The sequence below is a fragment of the Schistocerca americana genome, chromosome X (genome assembly GCF_021461395.2).
Source record: "Schistocerca americana isolate TAMUIC-IGC-003095 chromosome X, iqSchAmer2.1, whole genome shotgun sequence".
NCBI lineage: Eukaryota > Metazoa > Arthropoda > Insecta > Orthoptera > Acrididae > Schistocerca > Schistocerca americana.
Window position 1 is genome coordinate 991,693,682 of NC_060130.1, and position 22,625 is coordinate 991,716,306.

The 22,625-nt window shown below is 42.9% G+C and overlaps 1 protein-coding gene and 1 pseudogene across 1 annotated transcript in view; both read left to right on the forward strand.

Annotated features, from left to right (window-relative positions):
* LOC124556429 overlaps positions 1-22,625 on the forward strand; it is a 466,451-nt gene that overhangs the window by 95,046 nt on the left and 348,780 nt on the right. Inside the window, exon 2 of the mRNA XM_047130385.1 lies at positions 19,727-19,784. Coding sequence (XP_046986341.1) covers positions 19,763-19,784 — 22 coding nt within the window. The 5' untranslated portion in view covers positions 19,727-19,762. The remainder of the gene's footprint in view (positions 1-19,726; positions 19,785-22,625) is intronic.
* Positions 11,826-11,944, forward strand: LOC124557278 (annotated as a pseudogene).

Consider the following 22,625-nt stretch of genomic DNA (forward strand, 5'->3'; position numbering starts at 1 on the left):
GATGAATTTCGCAGCTCTTCTTGCCACGACAGTCACCAGATATCAGCATTATTGTGCCTTTGTGGTCTGCTTTTTAGAGATAGGTGTGTGATCGCTATCCACCTTAATCATCGGTACCTGAATTAGCAAATATTTTGATGAAAAAATGGTGCAAGATTCCATATACAACCATAAAGGGTTTGTATTTATCCATTCCGAGCCGACTAGAAGTCATTTTGAATGTCAACGGGTTTCCTACACCGTGTTGGGCATGTTTATTTTTGTCTAACCCCAACACATTTGTTACGTGTTGAAAAGCTTATGTGATTGCAGAGAAGAGTAGCTCCGGTCTTAGTGTAAAGTCAGCTCATTACTATTCCAGGAAATTTGCTGTCTCTGAGAAAATGTAAATTAAAGAAATCGGGGAAAAATGTGAAGCGTCGTTTCTTCTGAGAAGCAAGAACAGAAAATTGAAACGGCGACGCTGTGCTAGAAAGCAGCGCCAGGCGGCTGCGGCATGACAGGTGTGCCTTATAAATTTCATTAAAGGACACGTTGGCTGTCACAGTTTCTCCAGCCGTTCACACACGTTTGAACAAGTTTCACAGAACTCAGCGGCTCGCACCACCCGTCTCCTCTGACCCCTGGGCTGCTGAGAACCAGGCTATGGTGACTGATGCCGAACCTCAGTCATATTTCGCCGTTCCCTTGCACTTGGACCAGACATCATAGTGTTTTTGTCTATCACCGTATTTTACTGAAAAATGAACACCTCTAACGACCTGAGCGACAAATTACATACTAACAGGGAAACTAACAATAATTCAGTCTTGATTTATATATGGAAACGTGCGACCATAACAAACGTATTTGTCTTCCTGAAACATTAATGTGTTACTTCGAGTATCCCACTGGTTCAATGACTATTCCCACTAGAAGGAGATTAATGTGGAACTAAGCCCTTATTGTAACTAATGCCAATTGTTAAAAAGCTTACACCGTCTTCTGATGTGCCACAGTAAGGTACGAATTAGGAACTGGACTCGGGAAAAGTATCTGTAATAAGAAGAACTGTGGAAGTAACAGGTAACTGAAGACCTGCCTGTTCCCAGAACCGAAAAATGACAGCTATACCTGGCAGAGGGGGCCCTATACACCCAACGACACATCAAACATCTACACTTAAAGACTACCGGCTATATATCATACACCCCAGCCACATCAGAGACACGAAAAATTGATTTCAAAATTTCTTTTCAATCGTCTTATCATAGCAGAGAGTGTCTGTTCGTGGGAAAAAGTTAAATATAGCTAAAAAAGACATACTACGAAAATGCAAATGGAGGAAGCAGTAAAACAAGAAATTAATCTGTTATGGAAGCGTAACTTTTACATTTCCTTTTCCCTCTTCGAAAAAAGAAGATTTGAAATCTAATTTATGAAAGAAGTTTCCAATAAGGATAACGAACAGTATTTCTGAAATAAGGTAAAAATATATCTGTATTTATAATCACTGCCTTTCAGTAATCAGCGTTTTTCCAGGTATCTGCTGAGTTAAGGGGCCTCAACGACTAAGAATAGATTTACACATAATGTTTCCCTTTACACAAGTTATACCATTCAGATTTAACGTCACCACAATGAAGTTTCTCTTTCCGATTTTTGTAGTCCCGTCGATTGTCATGTCACTGCATAAGGAGTATTTTGTGTTATAGGAAAAAAGTTAAATGTGAATAGAAAGTTTTCTGTTCAATGAGCCACCAGCATACCTTCGTTATGTTGTGGACACTTCATGACCTGGCGCTATTTATTGCGCGGGTCCTTCGTCCGCATTACAGGTACATTGTACTCAACCTTTACTACGTCTTACATGCTACACCTGCCACTTGTGCCTTACACTGTATGCAGTGACGAGAATGGCACATTTCCTGCCTCATGTCCCACTGCTCTCCCTCTAACGAAAGCATTGACAAACAACTACTTTTATACTTCTTTTCCAATAATATACACAGTGAATCACTAACTATTGCTACTTAGAATAACTCCGAAAGTACGATAGTAGCTGAAAAGATTGTGGGAAAAATGTTGCATGGGACAACAGGGGCCATAATATGACGTTGGTTTTTTGTTGCTGGGTGGGGTCGCGTCAGAGATATGGAGGTCAACTTTGTGTTTTTTATATGGGATGCTATAGTTTGGTACTTATTTTCTGATAGTGCCTATCGAGACGAATCCAATGATGTGTAACAGTAAGGTCTTTGGAGGCCAACGAAGGTCACAAAGGTGGCATGAACGTCCATTTACAGAAGGTGTTCAAAGTGATGACCATTGGTATCAATGCAGTGCTGAAATCTTCATATCATTGATTGAGTGGTATTGCTTATCAAATCGGCACTTATCAAAGCACATGCTGTGAAAATTGTCTCTCTTATATCGTGCGAATAGTAAACGTGCAATTGTCATGCAAACACCATTCGACGGTTTCGCAATACAACACTAATAGGAATGGTAAGACTAGTATCGTCGAATCAAGTGAATGTCATTGATCTATTCCTTTGAAGAACAAGTCGAAATGCTTCTCATTTACGGAGAATGCCAACGAAATTCAGTGAGAGCTAGAGACTTATACGCTGAAAGATATCCTCAACGTACTCATCCTACACGCCGTACATTTAAATATGTGTATGATAAATGGAGAACAACTGGACCTTTAACGCATCGCAAACACATCCTGCAAAGGAAGTTACAATCGAGGGAACGGAATTTGGTACTCTTGCCACTGTGGTTCGAGATCCCTGTGTTAGTTCGCGTCAAATCGCAAGGGAACCTGGCACAAACCAGAGTAGTGTTGTTCGTGTTCTGCATCGCCATAAATATCATCCTTACCATATCAGTCTCCGCCAAGAATTAACTGGTACGGGTTGTATGCGTCGTATTGAATTCTGCCGATGGGCTCAACTTCAGATTCAGAGGGATGAAACATTTATAAATTTGATTTTCTTTACTGACGAGGCTACATTCACTAGCCATGGAAATGTTAATTTGCGTAACATGCATTATTGGGCTACTGAAAATCCGTGTCGGCTGCGGCAAGTTGCACACCAAAACCATGGTCGGTGAATGCATGGTGTGCGATTCTGGAGGACAGAATTATAGGCCCCTATTTCATCGAAGGAAATGTTAATGGTAGGAAGTACACCACACCCCGGCATGAAATATTAAGTCTACTATTGAAAGAAATATATTTAGGAACAAGGAACAGATTGTGGTATCGGCCGGCCGGTGTGGCCGTGAGGTTCTAGGCGCTACAGTCTGGAACCGCATGACAGCTACGGTCGCAGGTTCGAATCCTGCCTCGGGCATGGATGTGTGTGATGTTCTTAGGTTAGTTAGGTTTAAGTAGTTCTAAGTTCTAGGGGACTGATGACCTTAGATGTTAAGTCCCATAGTGCTCAGAGCCATTTGAACCATTTTTTAGATTGTGGTATCAACACGATGGGTGTCCGGCACATTTTTCGCTGATGGCTAGAAATGAGTTGCAGAGACAATTCCCAAATCGTTGGATTGGACGCGGAGGAGATGTGTCGTGGCCGGCTCGTTAGCCAGACTTGACGCCTCTGGATTTTTTCTTATGGTGATTCGTAAGAGACACCTCTCCTTGGTGGCGAACGCCTCTCTCAAGTGGTCCGACATTGGCATTTGTTGAGCACCTCCATAATATTCTAGCGCTTACTAAACTATCAAGTCACGAAGCGCTCTAGTCTTCGTTGCATGTACTTTACCGCACCCTTCAGAGTTCTGGATCAAGGTCGGTGGTATTGAAAGATAATATGGATTTTGAGTTTAATCACGATTGATTGGTGCAGTGGCAGCAACCTTAATTTTACAGCCTACAACAAATGTTAAAGACTGCAAAATTGCTAGCTAGCCTCTGAGACTGGATTAAAGCTCCTAGACAGCTTACTGTTTATTTTGTGGTAGCTCGTTTAACTTCTATTACTGTCGTGAAAATCGTGAGAATGCATCAACAATAACTTTTTAATAACCTCAATCACTTCATGTAGTCAGTGTTTAATTATGGATCTGCCTAGGAAACTGACGAGAAAAAGTTGCAACAGGGGACTTAAGGTATGAAGGTGTCGGCTACTCGTGGAGATGAGTGTGAGAATCACCATACAGACACAGTGCCAGTTCTATATGGCCAATGCACCATCTGCTAAAGTGCACATACGGTATTGTAGGAATCATCTCCCGAAATTTGTACGCGTCAACCTAGTCAGTTGACGGAAGTGCAAACGAAAACATAACGTTCAGGCTATATACGTAACAATAACGAATTAAATAAAATTAAGTAAAGATAAACTGTGACAGAATCTGCCTCAATAGGTTTCTAAAAATTTCATTAGAATGGTAACCTCAAGAAGATGCTGCTTTCTCACTTGTTTTCAAAAGCTGGGCACACAGTAAGTAAGTACATTAAACCTGCACATTCCTAGCTCTGCTATAGAAATTTATGTTGGGAACTATTATTAACAAGAGTACTGTATAGAAAAATGCGTGTAGATTGATATGAGTCGAAGATTGGTGATTTGTTAACAATAATTTTGAATTGTTGTTGTCCGCAGCTCGTGGTCGTGAGGTAGCGTTCTCGCTTCCCGCGCCCGTGTTCCCGGGTTCAATTCCCGGCGGGGTCAGGGATTTTCTCTGCCTCGTGATGACTGGGTGTTGTGTGCTGTCCTTAGGTTAGTTAGGTTTAAGTAGTTCTAAGTTCTAGGGGACTGATGACCATAGATGTTAAGTCCCATAGTGCTCAGAGCCATTTGAACCATTTTTTTTTTTTTAATTGTTGTTGTTGTTGTGGTCTTCAGTCCTGAGACTGGTTTGATGCAGCTCTCCATGCTACTCTATCCTGTGCAAGCTTCTTCATCTCCCAGTAACTACTGCTACCTACATCCTTCTGAATGTGCTTAGTGTATTCATCTCTTGGTCTCCCTCTACGATTTTTACCCTCCACGCTGCTCTCCAATACTAAATTGGTGATCCCTTGATGCCTCAGAACATGTCCTACCACCCGATCCCTTCTTCTAGTCAAGTTGTGCCACAAATTTCTCTTTTCCCCAATCCTATTCAATACCTCCTCATTAGTTGTGTGATCTACCCACCTAATCTTCAGCATTCTTCTGTAGTACCACATTTCAAATGCTTCTATTCTCTTTTTGTCCAAACTATTTATCGTCCATGTTTCACTTCCATAAATGGCTACACTCCATACAAATACTTTCAGAAACGACTTCCTAACACTTTAATCTATACTGGATGTTAACAAATTTCTCTTCTTCAGAAACGCTTTCCTTGCAATTGCCAGTCTACATTTTATATCCTCTCTACTTCGACCATCATCAGTTATTTTGCTCCCCAAATAGCAAAACTCCTTTACTACTTTAAGTGTCTGATTTACTAATCTAATTCCCTCAGCATCACCCAACTTAACTCGACTACATTCCATTATCGTCGTTTTACTTTTGTTGATGTTCATCTTATGTCCTCCTTTCAAGACACTATCCATTCCGTTCAACTGCTCTTCCAAGTCCTTTGCTGTCTCTTATTTCCTGAAATTTCTTCATAGAACTTTCTGAGCTCGCGTAGAATTTTTCACTGCTCGAGACGAAATGTTGATGAAGAGGAAGAGCAGACATGTAAATCGTCTCACATTCGATAGGTTGTTATAGCCGAACAAAAAGACCAGACCCTGATAAGCCAAAACATGACCACTGCCCGCCGCGACATTGAATGCCGCCTAGTGCCGTTGAGGGCACGTGACGCGGTAACAAAAGTATGTGTGCGTAGCAGACACGGACGGGGGATTACCCTAGCGAAGATATGGGCTGCAAGTGGAGAAATCACATTGAGATAAGCGATTTTGACAAAGAGCAGATTATTATTAGCAGAGCCTGTGAACGAATATCTCGAAAACGGTGAAGTTGGTCGAGTGTTCACGTGCTACTGTTGTGAGCATCTACGGAAAGAGGTAGAAGGACAGTGAAACTACCACCAGGTGCTAAATGGTTGGACGTCCACGACTATTCACAGAACGTGGGGTTTGGAAGCTTGTCTGCTCTGTAAAACTGGATAGATGGTGATCTGTGGCATCTCTACAGAAAGAGCACAACGCTGATGCAGGCAGATGTGTTCATCGTACATTGTTGAACACGGAGCTCTGCAGCAGACCACCCCTTCGAGTTCACATGTTGATCCAACGCCATCGTCGATTACGATTGCAGTGGGTACAGGACCATCAGGATTAGACCGCCAGTCAATGGAAACGTGTCGGCTCTTCGGGTGAACCCTGTCAGCGAGGTGAACGGCTGCTCGAAACGTGCAGCGCGGCAGGCACGCTGGCCGGTGGGAGCAGTATTATGCTATGGAAGACATTCTTCTGCGCTTGCATGGGACCTGTGGTAGTAATCGAAAACACACTGACAGCTGCGAACCATTTCATCCCTCCATGTTTGATGTCTTCGCCGACAGCAATGTCATCTTTCAGCAGTATAATTGTCCGTGTCTTGGAGCCAGAACCGGGATACAGTGGTTTGAGGAGCTTTATAGTGAACTCACGCTGATGACTCGGCGACCAAATTCGCCTGATATAAATCCTACGGGACTTACGTGGGTCGCTATCGGACGCCATCACCGCGTACGCAAACCAGCCGCACGTTATTTACGCGAATTACATGACCTGTGCGTAGACATCTAATTCCACATACCTCAACTAACCTACCGACAAACTGTAAGGTCCCTGATACACAGACTCAGTGACGGACAAACAAGGTGCTAAACAGGTGATTATAATGTTTTGGTTCATTAGCGTATGCGCGAAACCCAGGTCTGGTGTAAGAGAGGGCTTCAAGCTCCTAATCTGATCAGGTTAAATAAATAAATAAAATTAAATTAAATAAATAAGTAAACGTTAACCAATGAACTGTAGTCCACTATTTGCTGCAGTAGATACTAGATTATGAGTGGATGTCGATGTTGTGCATTTTAGCGATAGGGATACCTCCATAGTTCGCCAGTGAGTTGTATTGACGACATTGTTTCATCTACTGAGGCAGCCACTGCAAATAAATGAATTTCAATTTGTTTTGTGGTAGCCGATAGCTTCAGATGTGATTTATTTCACATTTATCATATGATGTAGAAACTGTATTTTATAATTCTTCAGTTAATCTATTGTATATATTTCTTTTGGCAGTGTTAAGACTACGCCACGTCAACAAAATCAAGAAATTATTAGTGAAGTGCACAGATTCTTTATTTCTGTTTAGTCGACAGAAAACCCGTTGTTTACGATTAGTAGCTGAATTACTCCTGACATCAAAACGCTGCTATCGGATTTTGCATGTTGTATTTTATACTTCTTCGTGGAGATATGTATCTACGTGCTAAAAATAAGTACTTGTAACGAATTATGCCTCTCATACAGAAAATCTTTCTTCTTCCCATTACATTTTCTTGCAGCGTGCCCACAACGCTGTTAAATGTTTGTAAATCTCACTCTCACAAATTTCCGTACTGACCAGCCTCTCAAATGCATGGTACAGAAACAGAGGATAACAGGCTAAAGGCCGAAATACTAAATGTCTTTTTCCAAAGCTGTTTCACAGAGGAAGACTGAACTGTAGTTCATTCTCTAGATTGTCGCACAGATGACAAAATGGTAAATATCGAAATAGATGACAGAGGAATAGAGAAACAATTAAAATCGCTCAAAAGAGGAAAGGCCGCTGGACCTGATGGGATACCAGTTCGAGTTTACATAGAGTACGCGAAGGAACTTGCCCCCCTTCTTGCAGCGGTGTACCGTAGGTCTCTAGAAGAGCGTAGCGTCCCAAAGGATTGGAAAAGGGCACAGGTCATCCCCGTTCTCAAGAAGGGACGTCGAACAGATGTGCAGAACTATGGACCTATATCTCTGACGTCGATCAGTTGTAGAATTTTGGAACACGTATTATGTTCGAGTATAATGACTTTTCTGGGGACTAGGAATCTACTCTGTAGGAATCAGCATGGGTTTCGAAAAAGACGATCGTGTGAAACCCAGCTCTCGCTATTCGTCCACGAGACTCAGAGACCCATTGACACGGGTTCCCAGGTAGATGCCGTGTTTCTTGACTTCCGCAAGGCGTTCGATAGAGTTCCCCACAGTCGTCTAATGAACAAAGTAAGAGAATATGGACTATCAGACCAATTGTGTGATTGGATTGAAGAGTTCCTAGATAACAGAACGCAGCATGTCATTCACAATGTAGAGAAGTCTTCCGAAGTGGGAGTGCTTTCTGGTGTGCCGCAGGTGAGTGTCGTAGGACCGTTGCTATTCACAATATACATAAATGATCTTGTGGATAACATCGGAAGTTCACTGAGGCTTTTTGCAGATGATACTGTGGTATATCGAGAGGTTTTAACAATGGAAAATTGTACTGAAATGCAGGAGGATTTGCGACGAATTGACGCATGGTGCAGTGAATGGCAATTGAATCTCAATGTAGACAAGTGTAATGTGCTGCGAATACATAGAAAGAAAGATCCCTTATCATTTAGCTACAATATAGCAGGTCAGCAACTGGATGCAGTTAATTCCATAAATTATCTGGGAGTACGCATTAGGAGTGATTTAAAATGGAATGATCATATAAAGTTGATCGTCGGTAAAGCAGATGCCAGACTGAGATTCATTGGAAGAATCCTAAGGAAATGCAATCCGAAAACAAAGGAAGTAGGTTACAGTACACTTATTCGCCCACTGCTTGAACATTGCTCACCAGTGTGGGATCCGTACCAGACAGGGTTGATAGAAGAGAGAAGATCCAACGGAGAGCAGCGCGCATCGTTACAGGACCATTTAGTAATCGCGAAAGCGTTACGGAGATGGTAGATAAACTCCAGTGGAAGACTCTGCAGGAGAGACGCTCAGTAGCCCGGTACGGGCTTTTGTTGAAGTTTCGAGAACATACCTTCACCGAGGAGTCAAGCAGTATATTGCTCCCTCCTACCTATATCTTGCGAAGAGACCATGAGGACAAAATCAGAGAGATTAGAGCCCACACAGAGGATACCGACAATCTTTCTTTCCACGAACAATACGAGCCTGGAATAGAAGGGAGAACTGATAGAGGTACTCAGGGTACCCTCCGCCACACACCGTCAGGTGGCTTGCGGAGTATGGATGTAGATGTAGATCTTTACCTGATATTCGTCTCTACCGAAGGTTAAATCCTTCACTGTGCTACATTTCCCTGTTTCTCATTCATTAACACGCTTTCATGTTCTTTCATGTACCGTCATGTTTTGGCACTAGTCTTAGTGCTTTCTGTTGTTTGCAGTATGAGTTACCACTGTTCGAGAAAGTGACTGAGACGGTAATGAGTGAATGAATGGGTTGTTCGAGCGTTTCTTCTTTCCCCCACTCTCCACAGATGCCTACTTATTATCCTTGTCTGGTGTGAAAGGCTGCTTGTACGCCTTTATTTACTGTGCTTCGAGACCTCACGGGACTCCGCTATTGAGACACACGAAGCTAATATTAGCTTCTGCATGGAATATGACACAAAATGAAACGCCTTACTGTGAACGTTGTCATCAGGAATTCACTGCTGTCAGAGATACCTAAATAAGAAGTGGCGATTTAATTCCCGAGCATCTTAATTTTTAATCGAAGACCTTGAAAATGATTACACAAAAGAAAGAAAGGAATCGCGGCCGTTTGTACTTTACTGTGAAATAGTTTTAATCTTGGGAAGAGAAACTGGCGTTGTACAGGAAATAGTAACGTACGTGGTTCTAGGAGGTAGGTCCGGTTTGCGCCAAGTTCAAAGGTCGCGACTAACTTTTGCTTGCTTCTCTGCTACCAAGATCTCAACAGACCGCACAATAATTTCTGTCGTTTCCAAAATACTGATTTCTGCCTCTTAATTACATCACAAACGCGTCTCCGCTACAAATTACAATGCCAAAGTTGTTGTGGAGCGACATTAGTGATATTCATACACATCTTTTAGTTCTTGTTCTCAGAGAATTACGGACTTGTGGGAACGCACTTAGCTGCCTTCGGGTTCGGTCACATGCACGACATACACGTTCCAGGAACGTGTGCCCGTTGTCCGTAGGTGCGCAATACACCAATGATTTTAAATGTCCCCATAGCCAGAAATCAAAGGAATTAAGGTCAGGTGAAGAGGTAGACCATTCTACTGGACGTCCTCGACCAGTTCTTCACTCATTAAACATTTGTAACTGACGTAAGAGGTGTAGAAAGTGTGTTCCGTTGCACATAACAGATATCCGTCGTTTTTTTTGAAAGGGAAATGTTTTCCAGAAGTGCCATTAATTCGTCAAGTAAAAATGGTTGACAAATCGCACATACTGCTTTCTCCGGTGAAGTATATGGCCCTATGATTTGTCACCCACAATTCCTGCCCACACATTGATACTAAAGCGAATCTGATGCCTTGCTTCCATGGTCGCTCTAGGATTTGAATCTAGCCACTCGAGATTACTGTGGTTAACTCCGTGTATTCCGCTTCATACGTAAATAAAAAATAAGTTGTTAACTGTTGAACTTCCTCGTTCTGCCTTAGAATTCAATGGCACAACTGTAGTCTGGCATGCTGGTAGGGGATACGTGCCAAATGTGTGAGTTCTGTGGCTATCCATTGTCCTTGTTGCAAATTATCCGTGTCTTAAAATCACAGGAACAGCTGCTGGACACATTTTTTTAGGTGAAATGCGGCACTGAGAAAGTCGTTCAGTGTACATGACACACATCTTCGATTAATGCTGTTGGCTAAATCATAGAAGATTGTCGTGTCTGCCATTTCCCGCGTTCAATAATGCGACTCAAGTTCAATCTTTACTATGTTGATACGATGTTTTTCTATTTTTGGGAAGTAATAACTCCCGTAAGATTATGGGACTTTAAAAAAAATGCAGTATGTAAATGTTCTAGTAGATAACGTTGGAAGTTTCTTGATGTTCGCGGATAATGCTACTGTATATAGGAGCGTTGCAATGTCAGAAAAGTGTGGCGAAATTCAGGTAAACCTACAGAGGTTCAGCGCTGACAGTTGACTCCAAACACAAATAAATGTGACGTATTGCGTACAGTTACTCACAAAATCCAATTATTGTTTGATTATAATCGATCAGTATAAAAAGGAACAACCGCGAAATGTATGGAAATATGTATCAGGAGCGATCTAAACTGGAACGACCGCACTGCACTGATTAAAAGAAAAGCAGATGCCATACTAAGATTTTTTGTAAGAATAATAATGTTGCACTGTGCCGGAATTGCAACCTACGAGTATCCACGTAATGAATCCTGTTAAAACGTTCAGGTAACACCCCGTCTTAGTAAACGAGAAAATCGAGAAAAATATAAATTAAATAAAACTGATAATTACTCGTGGAGAGGCGCAATAAGATTCTATTCAACCTTTCAAAACACGGACTCCTAGAACACTGTACTAGCAACGATGTGACCAATAAGTAATCGTACGCTTGATCGAATTTGTAGTTCTACCTCCTAGCACTATAACACACCCTTGGTTAAATGGATCTTATTTGGTTTCAGCTTCTTCGCGAAAAAACCATCAACATATAATGAAGCGAGTGCACAAGCCAACTCACTACTTATGAAGCGTCTGCTTGACTATAATGCTCGTCAGATACTTTAATATACTTTGAATTACTCTTCAGCCGTAGCGTAGTAACTGATATTAAGTTGTATCATTTAAATTAGTGAGACTCTTGAGTATCTATATTTTTCTTTTGTGAAGAATTCAATCGCCAATGGCCTTACCGCAGTGGTAACACCGGTTCCCCTCAGATCACCGAAGTTAAGCGATGTTGGGCTTGGCTGGCATTTGGATGGGTGACCATCAGGATCTGCCTAGTGCTATTGGCAAGCTGGTGTGGTAAGTTCCCATGGCACCAAACTTCTGCGGTCATCGGTCCCTAGGCTTGCACACTACTTAATCTAACTTTAACTTACGCTAAGGACAACACAAACACTCATGCCTGAGTCAGGACTCGAACCTCCGACAGGGGGAAGCGCGTGAACTGTGAACCATGGCAAGGAGCCTGAGACCGCGCGGGTGGCAAGCTGGGTGCACTCAGCGCTTGTGAAGCCAATTGAGGAGCTACTTGACTGAGAAGTAGTGACACCGGTCACGAAAACATAACGACCGCCAGAGCGGTGTGCCCCTCCGTATTGGGATCCGGTGACACCTAAAGATTGAGGATGACACGGCGGCCGGTCAGTACCATTGGGCCTTCAAGGCCTATTCGGACGGTGTTTTGTTTGTTTTGAAGAAGTCATTCAATGTAAGTATCGTATGGGTACGTAAGTTAGCACGCAGCAGTATTCCACTAAATATCTAAAATATCTTTTTTCCTATTAAAATACGACCTTCAGTATATTGACAGTTAAGATTTTAACATTGATATACCATCAATTACTTACACGTCCCTAAAGAGTTGAGAAACTTCAGAATTAAAGTATTTTCGTAATATATTCCGACATCCGATTCCAGAAATACAAACTGTTGTTAAGACAACGCAACTGAACTTCTTCAGGCACCACCGTTGGTTATTTGTTTCGCTACTCATGAATGTTTAATATGATCTTCAGGTACATATCAGTTCATTCCTTCGGTAAACCTATTAGAAATAGTCTCGCCAACCCTAGCATTCAGTACCAACCTCTTACGGAATTGTTTCAATGTTTTCAACCATAAGGCGCTAGTCTTTGAAAATGACCCTCTTTGGTTTAACTATTCTCAGTTCAACTGTCTAGATCTAATTGCTGACTTGAGCGTGCTTCCCGCTACTTACTAAATGACAGAACTATAACTTTTGCTTTCCTTTTAAATTCTTTCCTTTCTAAACCAGTTATTGAAAGATAGTTGTGAGTAAATGATAACACGGGAACTAAAATTTATTTTCAGCTACTGGAAGTCAATTATCTTTCCCTTTTAAATATAAATCCTTTCAATAATCAAGCTTCGGTTGTGAATGTGTTACTGTCAAAAAACTAATAGCCCCACACTAAGCAAGATGAAAAATATAAAAAATCTCAAAATAAATCCTAGGTGTCACCACCACTTCATATCACAACTTAAATTTCAGATTTTCAAAATACACACATCAAAATAAGTTTTGCATCAACTCAGTTCCGAGAGTTCGGCGCCTTTCATGACCACCAGCGCCGTACGCCGACCCCACATAATGCCACCCCAAAACAGCAGGGTACGTCTCCGATGATTGTCTGGTTGAAGGCATGTGCGACACTCGTCGGTGGCCGTAGGGAGCTCTTCCAGGGGCCAGCTCGCCCAGGATAATCTCTGGCGCGCCCAAGCTCACACCAATGGACAAGTGTTTTTGCGTGGCCCTTCTGTATTTTGTGGAGGAGTGTTAAATTTCACTCTGACAAATAATGATACCAAGATTCAGCGCTGTATTGCAGCAGCTTTCTCTGCTTCCATTCGGATTATCTGTCTTTCAGCTTGCGAGACTCTTCGTGAGCGAGCACTGACTAATTGGTTCAAAATGGTTCAAATGGCTCTGAGCACTATGTGACTTAACTTCGGAGGTCATCAGTCGACTAGAACTCAGAACTAATTAAACCTAATTGACCTAAGGACATCACACACATCCATGCCCGAGGCAGGATTCGAACCTGCGACCGTAGCGGTCGCTCGGTTCCAGACTGTAGCGCCTAGAACCGCACGGCCACTCCGGCCGGCGACTAATTGGTGGATGATTCCCAGTGCTGATAAGATATTTCACTATAGGCCGCTTGATCTATCGTTTCTCCACTCTGGATTTGAAAGCATCCGAAAATTGGCGCGGAATGACTATCACTCGCCGACGTTGTTGGTGAGCCAGGCCAGGTCCTACTGGCAGTTCGATAGTAGCTTCCTTACTTGCGTTGTCAATAGTGTTAGCGAAGCACGATTATTCATCAATGGCGCTAAGCTATCCTTCCTGGACTGGTTCGGCTGCCCTAAGCTCGAACTTTTATGGTGAAATGTGGCTGCTCGTGACAGTCAACAATGCAATGTTCTCCTTGACCACCTACGATGCTTATGGTGCTCGCTGGCATGTAGATTTCCTCCGTGAGCCTGAGTAGATTTTGCAGTCGACAAAAGCTACACAGTTTTATTGAGCATCTCGACTGAAGACTGGAACTCGTCTCGATGATAACACAGTCCAAACGGGGTAATACACAGAGGCCGCCAGGAGTTATGAAGGCAATGTTTTCCCTGTCAGCCCCGTCAACCTAGATCTGCCAGTAGCCTGACTGCATGTTCGTAGTTGAGAAATGCTTTAATCCAAATAATCGAGGGTATCTTCAACGACAGTCACCCAGAGAAATCTTTGTTATGTATGTTTGTTGGAGTAGCTTCGCAAAATAGAGCTCTGATCTTCCACAGTCTATGACAGCTTGAGATGCTTACAAGAAGTCCTATTCGAGAATAACATTAAGATACATTCTGTTAAAACGGCAAATTCGAAGGGCTGTGTTGTTTCATTGATAGTTATTGTTGCAATACATTACACAAAAGGCAACCCCTGAATCGCCCTGCATCAGGACGGGTTGGCCGTTGACGGTGACGCCAATAAGATTTCCTGACATCTTGGTGACTGTCGACCATGAAGAATTTTGCACTTGTGGCGGCATCACCTCCATAGATCGTCGCCCAGTTCAGTTTTCCTAAAGTCGGCTACTAGGCGAACGGCTGGTACCTCTGTACAGCGACGTGGGACAGCTAAGGCCTGTTGGAGAGCTACCTCGTCCAGGGTACGGCGATGGGATTCGTCCCGCAGATTGTCTACAATCTTTTGCAGTTGACTGACGTGAATAGAACTAATGTGATGGATGACGTCTGGCGTTGTTGTAGTAGTCAGAAACTCGCTCTGCTTGTTTGCAGCAGCGTACTCGGTGTCCATGGCGTCCACAGTGAAAACACACCGGCGTGTTGTCCTCCGTCCTCGAAATGTCTGTTCTACTGTGGGGCGTTGTACTTGGTGGAGTACTTGATTTCGCATGCGTTGGTCAGATAGGGGGTCATTACTTGACGGTTGCGACTTAAGTCCAAGTTGAACAAATCCATTTTCCATGACACCTTCGATTAGTGGCTGAGTTTCGTGCTAAATATCGATACATCCATTCTTCGACATTCTCTATCACCTTCTGACGCTTCGGGTTGACATTCATGGCTGCTGAGTCGTGTGTACTCGATCTGACCTTTCTGGCTGCCATACACTGATGTATCTCTTCTCTTACAATCTTGCTTATGAGAGTGGCGAGAGCACGGTGGTCTTCCAACTGCCGTTTGGACCACATGCGGCGGTCAGTTATACCTCTTTCGTCCGATTATTTTTCTGTTGTGAGCGCCACTTGATGAATTCCTCTGTCGTTGTGCCATTCTTACCAGCTTGGTACATGTCTTTTGCGACCCCTTTCATCAAGTGCGAGATTTTTTAGGCATCTGTCATGGTAGGATTCACGATGCGACATATGGCCAAAACATTCTCTATGTAAGGTTCTGTTTTTCCTCCATGACCCTGGGCCCAGTTCTTCTATTGTTCTTCTACTAAGAAGACTTGTAGCTGATTTTCGCCGAACGTTTTCTTCAGTTCAACCTGGAATTTGTTACAGCTATTGAGCTTCCCTCCGTTTTTCTCTAATCACTGCTAGGCTTTGCTGTCCAAGTAAAAGTACACGTTTCCCAAACACATCATATCATCACACCTGTTGCAAATGGCGGCTCGGTCGAATCCTTGCAGTCATTTCATCCGATCCGGACCAGCGTCTTCGGAAAACATTGATGGATGCCTTAAGTGCAGCTGTCTTAATGCTGACTTGGAATCCATTGGTCTCCTGAATATACGCACCGTGGGATCGATTTACTGCTTTCATTCCGGTTCCTGGCTGTGTAGGTGACTGCTTATACGTTGCCTAATTGGAGGCACGATAATGTAGATATTTTGAAGTACCCGGCGTCTCCGCCAAACAATGTCACAACGAAAACACAATCAAGCTCAAATACAAAGGCGGTCAATAAAGTACAGCACTCAGAACCGAAAGCATCTTTATTACTGACACCACTGTAACAGCCAGAACAGAATTGACCTCATGGGCAAAAAAATGGTTCAAATGGTTCTGAGCACTATGGGACTCAACCGCTGAGGTCATTAGTCCCCTAGAACTTAGAACTAGTTAAACCTAACTAACCTAAGGACATCACAAACATCCATGCCCGAGGCAGAATTCGAACCTGCGACCGTAGCGGTCTTGCGGTTCCAGACTGCAGCGCCTTTAACCGCACGGCCACTTCGGGCGGCTCCTCATGGGCAGAGAGGGCAGCTACTTATAGGTACAGACGTTGAACATTCCAGAATGCTGATATTTTTACAAAAATTGAATATTCCAGAATATAAAAACATTAGAAACATAGAATATTCCAAGAACTTTCGGCCGCGCGGGATTAGCCGAGCGGTCTAAGGCGCTGCAGTCATGGACTGTGCGGCTGGTCCAGGCGGAGGTTCGAGTCCTCCCTCGGGAATGGGTGTGTGTGTGTTTGTCCTTAGGATAATTTAGGTTAAGTAGTGTGTGGGCTTAGGGACTGATGACCTTAGCAGTTAAATCCCATAAGATTTCACACACATTTGAACATTTTGAAGAATTTTCCAGAAATGATAAATATTAAATAATTGCTGGTGGTGGTCGGGTTTGGAATGACGACCTGCAGTACGCACGCAACAATATTTACCACTACGCCACTCTGCATGCCGTACGCCGCGCTGCTGGACTAATTTAAGAGTGGTGCTAGCGATATCTTCTGTCTTCTAGCAAGCAAAACTATTTGCATCATCCTGATAAGTGAACAGGGGCACATGTTTGTTGTATGATTGTAAACTCTTGATTGCACAGAACTCGGCTGAAAGTGAAGGCTAGGCCACTTTGTATAACATAAAACCCAGAAAGATATGCTGGAGTAAGGGGAATGTGACAAGATGAGTGGATTCCAGATGTTTTCACGCTTCGTAAAGCTGTTGCAATGATGGCCGGTGCCCTATTCACAGAGCTCAGTGAAAGTGCTGGCGATCAAGTTTTTTTGGAGAAGAAAAAGAAATTGGGTGCCGCGGCTGAACACCGTGGCGGTTAATGCATAGCACTTTCATCACGCAGCCGCAGACGTCATTTGGTCTTTGATGTTATAAGAATAATCCGTAACACTGTGGAAATATAGTTTCGTAATTTGACAACAAAATGAATTTATGTTCTCTCTAATAAAACCATTTTACTTACTTATTCTTGTGTTTGCTTTACGTGGGGAAATTCAGGGCCTTGGAGCTACACTATGTGATCAAAAGTATCCGGACACCTCCAAAAACATAAGTTTTTCATGTTAGGTGCATTGTACTGCCACTTACTGCCAGGTACTCCGTATCAGCGACCTCAGTAGTTCAAATGGCTCCGAACACTATGGGACTTAACATCTGAGGTCATCAGTCCCCTAGAACTTAGAACTACTTAAACCTAACTAACCTAAGGACATCGCACACATGCATGCCCTAGGCAGGATTCGAACCTGCAACCGTAGCGGTCACGCGGTTGACCTCAGTAGTCATTAGATATCATGAGAGAGCAGAACGGGGTGCTCCGAGAATCTCACGGACTTCGAACGTGGTCAGGTGATTGTGTGTTACTTGTTTCATACGTCTGCACGCGAGATTTCCACACTCCTAAACATCTCTAGGTCCATTGTTTCCGATGTGATAGTGAAGCGGAAACGTGAAGGGACACGTACAGCACAAAAGCGTACAGGCCGACCTCGTCTGTTGACTGACAGAGACCGACGACAGTTGAAGAGAGTCGTAATGTGTAACAGACAGACATCTATCCAGACCATCAAACAGGAATTCCAAGCTACATCAGGATCCACTGCAAGTACTATGCCAGTTAGGCGAGAGGTGAGAAAACTTGGATTTCATGGTCTAGCGGCTACTCATAAGCCACACATCACGCCGGTTAATGCCAAACGACGTCTCGCTTGGTGTAAGGAGCGTAAACATTGGACAAGTGAATAGTGGAAAAACGTTGTGTGGAGTGACTAATCACGGTACACGATGTGGCCATCCGATAGCAGGGTGTGGGTATGGCGAATGCCCGGTGAACGTCATCTGCCAGCGTGTGTAGTGTCAACAGTAAAATTCGGAGGCGGTGGTGTTATGGTGTGGTCGTGTTTTTCATGGAGGGGGCTTGCACCCCGTGTTGTTTTGCGTGGACCTATCACAGAACAGACCTACATTGATGTTTTAAGTACCTTCTTGCTTCCCACTGTTGAAGAGCAATTCGGGGATGGCGATTGCATCTTTCAACACGATCGAGCACCTGTTCATAATGCACGGCCTGTGGCGGAGTGGTTAAACGACAATAACTTCCCTGTAATGGACTGGCCTGCACAGAGTCCTGACCTGAATCCTATAGAACACCTTTGGGATATTTTGTAACGCCGACTTTGTGTCAGCCCTCACCGACCGACATCGATACCTCTCCTCAGTGCACCACTGTGTCAAGAGTGGGCTGCCATTCCCCAAGAAACATTCCAGCACCTGATTGAACGTATGCCTGCGAGAGTGGAAGCTGTCATCAAGGCTAAGGGTTGGCCAACACCATACTGAATTCCAGCATTACCGATGGAGGGCGCCACGAACTTTTAAGTCATTTTCAGCCAGACTTTTGATCACATAGTGTATTTGTTACTTCTGATCGGGCATCCCAACTTCTGCTACTACGACATATTTTTTGTTGCGTGAGATAAAGTGAAAAGTCAGTATAAAATACAATCATAATACTATATGCACTAATTTTATAAACAACACACTTTATGCTTGAGTTGCGTCTGATGTAATGTAGCCACCTTCTTCCATCAAGATGTTGTCTCAGCCGTTCATTGTCTCTTGTAGTCGAGAAAAGAACTAACTTAGTTCATCTATCACCCATTTATCTGGCTGCGTGTACTACCCAACAACATTTAATTTTAATTACGATTTCATTAATTTCGCTCCAGTCTGTTCCCTGAGCCATCTGGTATTTGACGCCACAGAACTCGGTACTAATTTGAGCGACCTTATTTGCTGTGTGAGAAAGGAAGATGTAATTGGTTGCAGGTACCGTTTGCCTTTTCGTTGTTTCCCACAAGGATTAGAAGACGTTACTAGGTGTGGACCCCAAACATGCAGCCCCAATACTCTCTCTCTCTCTCTCTCTCTCTCTCTAATGGTTCAAATGGCTCTGAGCACTATGCGACTTAACTTCTGAGGTCATCAGTCGCCTAGAACTTAGAACTAATTAAACCTAACTAACCTAAGGACATCACACACATCCATGCCCGAGGCAGGATTCGAACCTGCGACCGTAACGGTCGCTCGGTTCCAGACTGTAGCGCCTAGAACCGCAAGGCCACTCCGGCCAGCTCTCTCTCTCTCTCTCTCTCTATCTCTCTCTCTCTGACATCTAGAATTTGTTTTAGCTTTCTGGGACAGTGCCATAGCAGCACGGAAAATACTTCTGTTTGCGTTATAGGTCATTAGTAGTAGAAAGGAGGATCTTGTCAATGTTAGCACTGCTATGATAGGATGAGAAGTATTAAGTTTCTATTTTGGTGTGTTACAGGTTGGAGAGCAACACCGCCTCCTAACCAATGCAACTATGCGCTTCGTCTTCTTTACAGGTAAGTGATCATCTTGTAATATTATAAGTCACCCTCTCATTTCCCGAAATACACCTAAAAGAATTCCCTTCACCTCTGAATGACTGGCACAGAACCTGCTATAATGACCAGAGGTATTAATAAAGCAAGCAGCTTGGACAACTAGGATGTATGATTTTGTATGATTGCAACAACACGAAACTGCGACCGGATTTGTTTTACTTTCGTCTGGTCATAAACTAAATGGTTGACGACAAATTCATACGAAACCGTGTAACATTATTGCAAATTGAATGCTTGGTTTCAAGAGAAAATTTATTCATAATAAGATATCATAGTTTATTCTCTTCGGAAATAGAATTTCACCGGCAATAGAACATCGGAACATACAAACGCCCAGCTTACAATTTACTTAGCTATGTTCAGAGATCGTAAACAAATAGATTGTGATTATCATGTATGGTGGCGACAGACTATGCGGACTTCAGTTCTTAAACACGATAACAGCTGCTCAGTGGAAACTCTTGCCATCTGTAAAGCAGATTATCAACGCGTTTCTAATTTATGGAAGCAAATATCCCACTACCCAGTGCAATAGTGTAGCCTTTGTTCTGCTTGTTAAGGCTCAATGATTGTTTGGTGTAGAATGGGTACGTCCATAAAGTCCACAAATGTCAAGTAACCGATTAGTTTTATGGTAATCTTTGGTCGAACGTAACGAAAGTAGGCACAAACATAACATCCTCAACAACGTGTCTGTTTACAGAAATGCTTTCGAAAAGTGTTTTGAATCTTACTCACTGTTGAAATGGGACAGTTAACTTTTTGCAGTGCTTACTTAAGATGAATTTGATGGAATGTTCTGCAAACAATACTATCTTGTTATTCGTTGTATTTACCTCGCTTGTATAAAGTCGACAGAGAGATCACACTTAAGAAGGTCTGATTGACGTGATACAAGAATTAATGTCATAATTCTCATTCTGCAGCTGGAATCAAGGGGGAGACCACACACACCACATATTCAAAGTTGAGGGATTAGCGTTGATATGGGTTGGTATGGCCTCTGGCTTCCACTCGCGACCATGTTGAACTTTCCGATTACAGTGAAAAGACGTAGAGTAATTAAATAAGCTATTACATTAAAAGCTTTTGCCAGATTATAACCTGGAAACTTGTTTTGACTGTTTCGCGTTTAGCGTGTAACCGAGAGTTCAACTGAATTTACTTTTTTATGGGAGAGGGTGAATATAAACTTTTGTTTAAATTTGGTAGCAGTCACAGTTATCGTATTTTATTCTACAATAAGGCAAAAAACTCCAGTTATTAATAATTTCTTTGAGTTGAGAGTCCTCATCACCCATTGTTGGCATATATAGCTGCATTTCAACCAATTAAAATCTTACGGTAATTAAGCGAAATTATAATCCAAAAAAGACCACATAGGTAATGTTAAAAGAAAATTCTGGCCAAAGTTTAACACTGTTGCATTTGTCTCAAGGCGAGTTAACTCAAATACCTTATATTCGCTGCATGGCATCTATCTTACAGTCTCCACGATTGTGCTAATATTTGTTCCAGCTGTAAAATAAAGAGGTATGGATGTTTCTACAGGAAAAAAAATCGGTGTCACTCCTAAATGCCGTCTTTACGCGGATCCTTTTTCTCAAAGTAATGCACACCAGACGTGATTTCCAATGTGGTTATTGGACGCCCAGAATCGAAACAGTACATCACAAGGAACGTGCTCTTCAACGTGATTTGCGGCAGCGGGAAAGCGTCTCGGTTCATCAATGGTTATTGTGGTAATTGTTACATTTAACACTACACAAACACCGCTCCTACTTCGCTGTATCTATTAAAACACAAATTTCCTACTTTGTTCGTGTCTTAAACATATTGGTCTGTGTTTAATACGCGTTGTACTGACTTGCTAGAGGAGCGACCAGTGACAACGAAAGCAATCTTGCAATTTATTTGTCTGTTTCATGGCAGGTTCTTAAAATCGCACAAACTCACTCTTGAACGGAGAGAACTCATACACAACATCAAATATTCCAGAACATATTTCTGTTAAGTTGATGAGAAAGCCCCACAATATATTAGATAGCATCAAGCTATTTGCAGAAACTAAGATGCAAACTCACAACTTTTTAGTTCACAGTTAACCTGTCTATGCCCTACACCACCGTTCACCGACGTTATTGCAAAGAATGGTTCAAATGGCTCTGAACACTATGCGACTTAACTTCTGAGGTCATCAGTCGCCTAGAACTTAGAACTAATTAAACCTAACTAACCTAAGGACATCACACACATCCATGCCCGAGGCAGGATTCGAACCTGCGACCGTAGCGGTCGGTCGGCTCCAGACTGTAGCGCCTAGAACCGCACGGCCACTCCGGCCGGCGACGTTATTGCAGTCTACAGCTTAAGGCTTTGAACGCCGGTATGTCATTACCTGACAATTCTATCAGATCGCACCAAAAACGTAGCGGTTTTGATAAATTTTCAGTACACCGGTGCCATGAAGTGGTATACATTCACAGTAAATAAGTGATAACACGAAATGCGTCAAACAGGAAAAATCTCTAGCCGCCGATATCTCGTTTACCGTCACTTTATTAAAACAAAACGTACGGAAAACAACGCGTTATCGAGAGATCCCCAGTGTGCGGAGTTTTAAAACAGCATATATTCATAACACTTAAGTTACAAATTTCATTAAATGTGGACTGGAACTGGAAACGACGTAATCCAATATGGCGCCCCCCAAGTTGTGCTTGTGACGTAGCAACCGATCTTGCATCTCACTTGCCACGTTCCTCTCCGTGTTGCAAAAATGTGATGCGTATGATTCTG